The following is an 11,334-nucleotide window of genomic DNA, read 5'->3' as shown; positions in this document are numbered from 1 at the left end:
TAAGATTGTATTTAGTTATTTTTGCATCTTTATCTAGTTATTTATTTAAAAATTATATTCATATCTACAATTAGTTAATTTTTTTTTAAGTATACATTTTAAAATAATTGCATCTGTATCTAGTTACTTTTGCTTCAATATCTAATTATTTAAATTTAAAAATGATATTTGTGTTTATATCTATCTAGTTAATTTTTCTTAAGTCTGTATCTAGTTAAATAAAATTTTTATATCTGTATCTAGTTAAATAAAAAATTTTTTAAATAAAAGTATTTAATTCAAAAATAAAAAAATTTTTCAAATTTAATCAAAATAAAAAAATATTACAAAATTTCGCAAAAAACTTGGCGCTGCTGTACTGAACTATTAACTTACATAAGATTCGCATCGCAATACTTTAACATGCTCCTAATCATTCCAACATACTTTAATCTATAGTATATGTGACGTAATACTATAGTTTAGTTTGGAGTATTAGAGCGAGTAGGAGCATGTTAGAGCAAGCGATGCAAACAAATTTCGGCTCAAACAGACTAGAGCGACGAAGCGGCAAGTGGCGATGCTATAGCCAATCAACTTACAATTTTACCGTAAGAACAAGAGTTTAATTGGCTATCGCGTCGCCGTTTGCCGCTCTGGTCAGTTTGAGTCATTATAACACTTAATCATGTAAATTGTAAAATTATTGCTCATTTTCATTCTCTATAATATTTTAAGATGTATTTAACATGTAGTTCAGTACAGCAGCGCCAAGTTTTTTGCGAAATTTTGTAATATTTTTTTATTTTGATTAAATTTGAAAAATTTTTTTATTTTCGAATTAAATACTTTTATTTAAAAAATTTTTTATTTAACTAGATACAGATATAAAAATTTTATTTAACTAGATACAGACTTAAGAAAAATTAACTAGATAGATATAAACACAAATATCATTTTTAAATTTAAATAATTAGATATAGAAGCAAAAGTAACTAGATACAGATGCAATTATTTTAAAATGTATACTTAAAAAAAAATTAACTAATTGTAGATATGAATATAATTTTTAAATAAATAACTAGATAAAGATGCAAAAATAACTAAATACAATCTTATCGATGCTTATTGGTTAAAAAGCTGTAAGCGCAATAAGCGCAATAAATATAATCCTTTTTCGTAATATATATATATACATACAAGTTTTTCTGAAAGGTTTTTTTATTTAAACTTGGCGTCATTTTCTGATGATATCACCTCTTTTATAGGCAGAATATATAGCGAATATTTATTTGGTATATACAACTTTTTTAAAGATATATACATACAAGTTTTTTTGAAAGATTTTTTATTTAAACTTGGCGTCATTTTCTGATATCACCTCTTTTATAGGCAGAATATATAGCGAATTTTTATTTGGTATATACAACTTTTTTTAAAATATATACATACAAGTTTTTTTGAAAGGTTTTTTATTTAAACTTGGCGTCATTTTCTGATATCACCTCTTTTATAGGCAGAATATATAGCGAATTTTTATTTGGTATATACAACTTTTTTTTAAATATATACATACAAGTTTTTTTGAAAGGTTTTTTATTTAAACTTGGCGTCATTTTCTGATATCACCTCTTTTATAGGCAGAATATATAGCGAATTTTTATTTGGTATATACAACTTTTTTTAAAATATATACATACAAGTTTTTTTGAAAGGTTTTTTATTTAAACTTGGCGTCATTTTCTGATATCACCTCTTTTATAGGCAAAATATATAGCAAATTTTTATTTGGTTATATATACAACTTTTTTTGATTTGGTTATATATACAACTTTTTTTGAAAGGTTTGTTATTTGTTAATATATATACATTTTTTGTGGAAGATAAATTTTTTGGAAGGTTTATATATACAACAACTTTTTTGGGAGGTTTGCGTGTATACAAACAACTTTTTTTTGGTATACAATAACTTTTTTTGGAAGGTTTGCGTGTATACAACAACTTTTTTTTGGAAGATTTGCGTGCACTTGGCGCCTTTTCTTTACCTTTTTTTAAAAAGGTAATTTGTTGAAACTTTTTTGTAAGGTTTATATATACAACAACTTTTTTTGGAAGGTTTGCGTGTATACAACAACTTTTTTTTGGAAGATTTGCGTGCACTTGGCGCCTTTTCTTTACCTTTTTTTAAAAAGGTAATTTGTTGATATAAAATATACAACTTTTTTGTAAGGTTTGCGTGTTTATATATACAACAACTTTTTTTGGAAGGTTTGCGTGTATACAACAACTTTTTTTTGGAAGGTAAAAAAGACTTTAGAAATGACTCAAGAAGCTCATAAATTTGTTTTAGAATATTAAGAACAAAAATGTTATTTTTCTTACTTACAATATCATTTATTTTATTTTATTTTATAAATATTAAAACTTTGTTTTTAATTTAGTTTAAATTTATATATACAGGATGTCCCGTAAAGACCGTAACAACGCTTAGGAGTATATTCCTGAGATAATTCTGAGCAAAAAATGTTAATACCAAAATACTTAGGGTGTAATGGTTTTTGAATTAGAAGCATTTAAAGTTAGCGAATAAGATAGCCTGAAATTCGCGCGCTCAGGTGTGTACAACGTACAGTGATAAAAGCGAAATTGACTATCGCTCCCCTGTTGTCAGTATTAATATTTGGAAAATAAATTTGCTAATACATATTAACATAAATATTGTTTACGTAATTAAGATTTTGTTGAAAATATTATAAAGAAAAAAATATTATGATACACAAAACGCAAGCTGTCAAAAATTACATTTCTTTGACATTTTTTTTTTATCTTACAGATATTTGTACAATAAAATTATTAAATAATTGAAATAGTTTCACAATATTTTATTTTAATAACAGTTAAAAATAATTAAATAATATTGAATATGTAAAGACTCGTGATAATAAATTCAATGATAAGAAGATGGGGATATCGAATCAACGCCAGTTCTTTTTGCTTAAATTCTTCGTATTTATTAATTATAATGGGTCAAACGTTTCGATCAGTCTTTTGAATATCGTCAGTGACAATATGATTATAAAATGAGATTAACTATGAGATTATGTTCAACATTCTGTGCGCTGTCAAATAGCACTTGATGTTAATCCAATTAACAACGAACAACACAATCTCATAATTGACCTCATTTTATAATGATATTGTCACTGAAAATGATCAGAAGACTGACTCAAAACCGATTATAATTGATAAATACAAAGAATTTAAACAAAAAGAAACTGGCGTTGACTCGATATCCCCATTTTCTCATCATTGAAATTAAATATTAATAAAAATTATGATAATAAAGTTTGTTATTTATATTTTGATAAAATAATAGTAGCAATACTAATTCTATCATAAAATAATTGTAAACTTTAATAATAATAAATTCTTTTTTATTTGTATTATTTTGTTATAATAAGTGCTCAAATTGTGCACCATTTATCTCTATGCACAATCTTGCTCGTCGTAAAAAATTATTTCTGACTTTGCGTATCATTTGAGGAAATATGCTTGCAACTGCTTCGATGATTCGATCGTGCAATTGTTGACGATTATTAATTGGTACACGGTAAACGTAATTTTTTAAATGTCCCCAAAGAAAATAATTTACTGGAGTCAAATCCGGTGATCTCGCTGGCCAGTGTTGTGGTCCACCGCGTCCTATCCATCTGTTTGGATAAGTTGCGTCTAGGAAACGCCGAACGTTTCTGGATGAATGTGTTGGTGCACCATCGTGTTGAAAAATTATATTTCTTCTTAAATGCAGCGGAACATTTTTTAATAATATCGGTGAATCATTTTGCAAAAAATTTAGATATGTTTCACTATTTACTCTGGCAGGTAATTCAAATGGCCCAATCTGCAATAAAATAAGAAGATACTTACTAAACTTATTATTTTATTAATTTAAAAAAATGTTTAAAAAATAAAAAAAAGTGTAAAGGAAAAAAATGTCTCACCAGTGTGTCATCTAATAGACCAGCCCATAAATTAATTTTAAATCTATGCTGGAAATTATTTGCTACGTATTCGTGAGGATTGTCCTGTGCCCAAATGTGGTAATTGTGAGTATTGAAAAGACCTTCACGAGTGATTAAGCATTCATCGGTAAATATTATATTTCGTAATATTTCAGGCTGTTGTTCTTCTTGTTGCAATATCCATGTACAAAAGTTTCCCGAGTAGAAATCATGATTAGGAACTGGTAGGATTTTTGATAGTTTTTCCTGATGTCTGGACAGGCACTGATAAGGAAAGCAGGCGTGGTTCCAGCCATAAAAGTTACGACTGGCCTCTTCGAAAACTGGGCAGTTTTACTAATCAGTTCTGGTCAGTTCTGGACTGGCTCTGGGCAGTTTTTTTTAAATCGGTTTTTGGATATATAGAAACATTTCTTTAAATTTTGGTACAGTAAATACAAAACAACTTCAACTTTTTTAAATATTAAAATATTTATTTTATTTAGAGTTTTATTTCATTTTTTAAGTTTTCTTAAATGTAACACTTATAAAATCTTTTATTCTTAAAATTAAACTTATAAATTCAAAATTAATTTTTAACACAATAAATAAAAATAACATTTTCTTTTATTCTTTACTCTGCTTTCTTGCAGTACGTTGGCCTTCCCAATCCTTCGCATTAGAGATTACGTTACCTAGACAAGTAAAGAAAGATTTTTCTGTCACTACTGGATTTTCTTGATCCTTGTTATATGTTTTAAATACAATATCTGAAATAATACATTGCATTTAATAACAATAATTATTAAGCACAGTCGTCTACAATTAATAATTTAGAAAGATTTTTTGTCAGAATCGGAACAAATTAATTATATTACCGATGATACAACGGCAAGTCACTGTATCTTTAAATATTAGTTTAGTGCCCTGTTGCTTAAGGCACGTATACTGGCACATAACTACTCTTTTGACAAGTTTTCTCAAAATACTTGTCAACATTTTTGACACACTATTATCCCTATCTATTGTTACATAGATGGATCGCTTCTGAAATATGAATAAAATACATTTTCACTCAAAGACTAAATTTGTGTTAATAAAAAATAGTTATCTAATAGTTTCTTTAATTTTTATGATATTAATGCTCACGAATTCCAACTGAAAATTTTTTTCAATTTTGAGACGATTATCAAATTCTTGAAAGTCTTCTAAAGCACTAAAAGGCATGTTTAACTCGTATTTCTCCATGAAATCAGTAAAGGTTATTATACAATCATCATCTTGATTGATATTTCTAACGCATAATATCTCTTTTACGTCTCTTATTTCATTTGCCATCGATGTGATTTGCAGAGTTAATTTTCTTTGCATTGATATTATATCGTTAATGCCTTAAAAATAAATATTATTTAAATAAAGTGATTACAAGAGAATAATTACAAGTATATTTCATTTTATACGTACCATTCAAAATTTTTTTTGAAGTATCTGGAGCAGATAAGTTATCAGTGGGTTTTTGGGTTTTTGATTGATGGACTATAAATAAAAATAGTATAACTAAAATTAATATAAAAAAAATTAATATTGTAGCAAAATAATAGAATAATTGCATTATAATTACAACTCGGTGATTCAGCAATATACAATTCATTGTCAGAAATATCATCATTTTTTGATAATGATGACAGATTATCTTCTTTTGATTTTGTAGATGATTTTTTGTTTTCTATTACTGCCTCAGGAAAAGTAGTAGTTCTTTGGAAATTTTCGGAATCGCTTTCGCTGCTATCTTTACTTGAATCTTTTAAACCTGCAAAAATAATGGACATTTATAGAACATAAAATTTGTGGACGAATATTTTTTTTCTTATAACTAACTGTTAGTTTCATTCAACTCTAAATCGTCCTCTTCATCGTCCAGCTGGGGAACTTGGGACAATAGTTTTTTTCCCAATTTTTCGTTGTCTTTAAAATTTTTTTTCTTTATTGCATTAAATGTTTTTAATGCTTTTTCTTCAGCATGTTTCTCGCAATCTGTTGTATAAGCGTATTTTTTAGTTTTTAATTTTTTAATTTTGTCTAATGCATCAGTGTAGTTATCTGAAAATATAATAGCAAATTATTTTACTTATTATTTTAGTTATTTTTACTTTTTATTAATTTTTTTTTAATTATGTTTCCTATTATGCAACATATGTTGAAAATATAATTTTGCAACACTTATTACCTAAATTGTTGTACGTATTATTTTTTTTAATTATTATAATTATCAATAATTTTTTATTGTTAAAATGTTGAAAAAAATAAATTATAAAATTTTTTGTTAGTTAATGTGTAATGTTTTTTACTTGAATCGCCTCGTATAATAATTGGCCATTTTCTCCAACTCTGCAGAGGATTGGATTTTGTTCGCACAAGATGGTGTAAGAAATCACGATCTTTTTTCATTTTCAAGTTCTCCGGAAATGGTGAAACGAGCCTACATGATTTTATGTCGTATGTAATCCAACTAGTTGGTACAACATCCACAATTTTTTGGAGACAATTTTCTTCGTGGAACTCGATAATTTGATAATGGCGTTCAGTATCCATCAGCTTTAATAACACATTTAAGTCAAAACTTAATGAAATGAATATTAAATATTGTTTATATTAGAATTTCACAACTTACTTTAGAACGTTTAGAGGGTGTAGCGTATGGATGATGTTGGCTGTGATGTTTTCGAGTTGCCATTATTTTCAGTCAAAATTTCTTTTACCTTCACGAAAACTTTTACACATGAGATAAAACATGTATTTTATATGTCAATTGATTTTAAGGTTAACATGCTTTCGTTATCATAGTCAATTACCAGCATACAAAAAAAAATAGAAAATAATTGCAATCGATTATTAATCGTCTTCTGTTGTAAAATTGGTAATCGATTATGACTATAATAATTGCTGGATGTTATGTAGTACAAGAGGAAAAAAAATAATCGTTTGATATTAAAACTACTTACCTCGTATTAGACACACGCCTTGTATTAGACACACTTCGGTAAAACACGCTCGCTTCGATCAGCACCCGGAATATTTAGTTCTCAGTACACTACTTACTTCGAAAGCTAACGAACGATTGCGCCGTCTTCAATCTGTGATCTTCAATCCTCTTTATTTAAACTTTTCTAAAAACATCTATCAAAGTCAATAACCATTCTGCCTAATTTGTCCCTCTACATAGAGGCGTTTATACAATATGGTATCGCAGTAAATACAAAATCAGCATTACCAATAAATAAAGTACTGATTTTATAGCGAAATTTTATTTTCATTGACCATAATCACAGTAAGTTTTACGATAAAAAACAAAAAATAAGTGTTTCTACTGAATATTGGTGAAATACTCAGTGAATCTTAGTGAAATCCTATTTTATTGTTTCCATTATAGTAACATTTTCACTGATTCACTTTATAAAAAAAAATAATAATTTTAGGTTACATTCACGGATGTTAAAGGCGCTAAATATTTATACATATTCAGAGTGTATTAAGAGATACGATCAACTTCAAGTGCAGCGTGAAACTGTATTTAACATCCGTGAACGTAATCTGAAATTATTATTTTTTGTCGTTTATAAAGGACTGGAACTTTTGCATTGCAAATCTAGAAAATAGTAAATTAACATCAAGGTTTAATTATATTATAATTGTGTTCGTGTTATTTATTTTTTTTTACTTCTACGTACTATCTACTACTTATTACTTTTTACTTTTTTGTTTCATAGTCTATCATAAAAATGGATAGAATAAAGTATACGGCAAAAATGCGAATGAGACGCAAACGTGCTTTATATAAAATTCAAGAAAGTAAGTAATGATGTTAATATATTTATTATTTATAGTGTTATATATATAAAGGGATCTCGATAAAACTGTGATTAAAAATTATTAAAAAAATACGATCTTTTATTGTGGAAAAAATGTTAAATCTCTCCATAAATGTCAATAAAGAGCATTTTAATACTTTTTTTTTATTATTTTAATCTTTCACAGAGGATAATATTCAAAATACGGATTGTCAAGAAGAAGTAGAAGATGAAGAAGAAAACAGAATAGAAATGGAAATAGAACAACAAGATGACGCAGACATAAGTAATGAAGACGAAATGGAAATAGAGCAACAACGTGAAGAAGACGAAATGATTGAAAAAAATAATGTCGAAATAGAAGTTCATGATGAACAAGAATTTTATTTAGAATCGGAAAAAGAAGACGAAATAAACGACGAAACTACAAGTGACGATGAAATCGAAGATGACGTAGAAGTAAAGGAAATAATGGAATTACGAGCATGGGCCATTCAAAATAACATCCCGCATATCGTTTTGGATGCTTTATTAAAAATATTAAGAAATCGTTTGCTTCCTACTCTGCCTATATCAGCTAAAACTTTTCTGAGAACAAACTCTGTCCGATTTAACATAGAACAATTCCCATTAAGTCGTGGCCAAACTACAGCAGAATTTGTTTATTTTAGTATAGCCGAAGGACTTCGTAAATGTATTAATGTAAAACTTCATGCAAATAATACGTTAAATCTTATATTTGGTATCGATGGAACATCGCCATATAAATCAAGCGCTCTTCAGTTATGGCCAATCATGTGCAAAGTTCAATTTGAGCCAGATTTATATGAGCCATTCCCTGTAGCAATCTATGCAGGTGATAAAAAACCAAATGATTTGAAGTTATATTTACAAAAATTTATCGAAGAGATTAATGAATTACAAACGAATAACATAGTTTTAGAAAATCAAATTTTTAAAATCAACGTCATGTGTTTTGTCTGTGACAGGCCAGCTCGTTCGTTTATTAAGGGCATAAAAGGACATGGAGGATATTATGCTTGCGAACGATGCGTTGTTCGTGGAAAACGAGTTGCTCTTCATGAAACGAAATGTTCAAATAAGACAATGATTTATCCGGAAATTGACTGTGCAGAAAGAACAGATTTATCATTTCGACTCGAAGAAAATCCGGAACATCACATTTGTAAAACACCTTTAATTACTATACCAACAATTGATATGATTTTTCATTTTGTGCTAGATTTCATGCATCTTTGTTGCTTGGGTGTAATGAAAAAATTATTATTAGATTATTGGATTCAAAGTAATTCCAACGTAAAATTAGGCGTGCAAGGTAGACTCGAAATTTCTCGGCGATTGCTTGCCCTTCAATCTCAAATACCAGTGGAATTTCAACGAACTACAAGATCGCTAGTGGATATTTTGAAATGGAAGGCAACAGAATTTCGATTTTTTCTATTATATAGTGGCCCTGTTATTTTAAAAGGTATTCTGCCTAAATTATTATACCGGCATTTTCTTTTATTTTATGCTGCGTGCAGAATTCTTTGCAGTAAAGAATTGGCTTTAAAATATAATGCGAAAGCTAAAACATACTTGCGAATTTTTGTATTAACTGCTCGTAATTTTTATGGATCAGCTTCACAAATTTTGAATATGCACAATCTCATTCACTTGGCTGACGATGCAAAAAATTTAAGTTGCTCATTAAGTGAGATCACTGCATTTCCGTTTGAAAATGCTATTAAAAAAATCAAACAAAAAATTCGCAGTGGTAAACATCCATTAGCACAACTGTGTCATAGGTACAGTGAATTGTGGTCGATTGATTCGGTTAAAAAAAATCCACCACCAACTATTACTATCGAAAAATTTGGACGAATCTTGTCATCTGGGGATGTTTTAGTAAAAAAGTTAAAATGGAAAAATGTTGTCCTCTCTACTAAAGAACCTAACAATACAATATTGCTTCATAATGATAAAGTAGTTAAAATTACAGATATGTACATTCCATCAATGAAAGAAATAAATGATATTATAATTGTGGGAAGATTGATGAAGATCAAAAGTTCCATGTATGCTTATCCTTTTTCTTCTAAAAAATTAAAACAATGGGAAATTGTAGATAATGAAGAAAGATCCAAAAAAATAACGTGTGGATTACATAAAATTAAATCAAAAATGGTACGTTTGGATGTCCTTGTTAGCAGCGTAACGGGGGAAAAAAATCATACGTTATGCCACTTCTTCATTTATAAAAAATTGTATAAAATAATTGTGAAAATTAAAAAAATATATATATAATCAATGTTCTATAAAATATAATTAATGTTATAAAATATGCATAAAATATAATTGTATAAAATATAATACGTACAAAATATATGTAATTGTGTAAAATGTAATGAATGTATGAATTAGCTACGCAATATGCATAATCTTATTCACTTAGCGTCATTTAGTTCGAGATAGGGTTTTCCCTAAGTGTATCAAGACTGGAAATCTAGTCAGTGGTTGGTCGGAAAATGGCCCGAAATGCCTTGACTGAAAACACTGAAAGGGGCCTATTGCCCTGTCAGTTTCCCATCAGTATTTTTAGTCAAGGCATTTCGGATCATTTTCCGACCAACCACTGACTAGACTTCCAGTCTTGATACATTTAGGGAAAACCCTATCTCGAACAAAGGAAAACTGCTTAGAGTCCTCCTTAGAGCCCGGCTAACATTACTTATTAGGGAATGCCACGACACTTTCTGAATAGATACTATTCAGACATCTGGTATTCCATGACAGATTTCTACTCGGGTTATTCTTTGCGCATAATCTTGAGGTAATAAATGTTGTACCTTTGAGTAATGAAATGCATACATTTTATTTTCTTTTAATATTTTATGAACTATTGTTTTCGACATTCCAAATTGACGACTAATTTCACGAATACTTATTGTAGGATTTTCTTCTATATTACGTAGCACTTCTTCTTCATTTTCTACATTACGGACATAGAAATTTCCTCAAAAATTATGGATTTTCATTAAAAACGTGTCAGACAATTTTAATGCAGAATTTTATGTTCTTTTAGAATATGCAATAAAAAATACTACATTTTATTTGTAACGGTGCGAATTTATCTCGCGGTCTTATTGCTAAGCGCGGAGTAGCTCGCCGGTGCCAGGATTCGGGATAAGCGGTCAGACGGGGAAACTCCAATCAAATAGACCAATTTGGAGGTAAAAATAAATATATTCTTAACTAAAGAGTTGGTGATACATTTTACCAAGCCATAATTATAAAGAGCAAGCGGTAGCCATTAAAGCAAGCGAGTGCGGCGTGCAAGCGAGAGCGCGAGGAAAGCGTATAGAAGCAACGCTGGTAACGCAAGAGTGAGACCAGAATCTACCGCGAAAGAATATAAGCTAGAGACTATAAGCTAGAAAAGAATAAACTATTTAATATAACCAAAAGAATACATGCTAGCGGATATAAGCCAGAAAAGGATAAAC

General features: G+C 28.6%; 2 protein-coding genes across 3 annotated transcripts; one reads left to right on the top strand and one right to left on the bottom strand.

Moving 5' to 3' along the window:
• Window positions 1-4,472: 4,472 nt before the first annotated feature.
• LOC105680067 (uncharacterized) lies at window positions 4,473-6,773 on the bottom strand. The gene is made up of 8 exons (XM_012380502.2): window positions 6,652-6,773; window positions 6,329-6,575; window positions 5,859-6,080; window positions 5,602-5,790; window positions 5,445-5,516; window positions 5,130-5,371; window positions 4,859-5,027; window positions 4,473-4,750 (listed from the first exon to the last, which is right to left on the bottom strand). Exons 1-8 carry the CDS (start codon window positions 6,712-6,714, stop codon window positions 4,608-4,610), a joined length of 1,347 nt encoding a protein of 448 aa, XP_012235925.2. The 5' UTR covers window positions 6,715-6,773; the 3' UTR covers window positions 4,473-4,607.
• Window positions 6,774-7,615: 842 nt separating this feature from the next.
• Window positions 7,616-10,235, top strand: LOC137001430 (probable inactive protein kinase DDB_G0270444). 2 transcript variants are annotated; one of them, XM_067360242.1, is made up of 3 exons: window positions 7,712-7,829; window positions 8,016-8,684; window positions 8,818-8,909. In XM_067360242.1, the coding sequence occupies exons 1-3, from the start codon at window positions 7,760-7,762 to the stop codon at window positions 8,844-8,846; spliced, it is 768 nt and encodes a 255-aa protein (XP_067216343.1). In that variant the 5' UTR covers window positions 7,712-7,759; the 3' UTR covers window positions 8,847-8,909. The 2 variants fall into 2 exon arrangements, with proteins under 2 accessions (XP_067216342.1, XP_067216343.1); XM_067360241.1 differs by having other exon boundaries at window positions 7,616-7,829; window positions 8,016-10,235.
• The last annotated feature ends 1,099 nt before the right edge of the window (window positions 10,236-11,334 follow it).

Source organism: Linepithema humile, chromosome 8 (assembly GCF_040581485.1).
Source record: "Linepithema humile isolate Giens D197 chromosome 8, Lhum_UNIL_v1.0, whole genome shotgun sequence".
NCBI classification, from domain to species: Eukaryota; Metazoa; Arthropoda; class Insecta; order Hymenoptera; family Formicidae; genus Linepithema; species Linepithema humile.
Note: the sequence above shows the minus strand (reverse complement) of the source record. Positions and strands in the feature narration are given on the sequence as shown.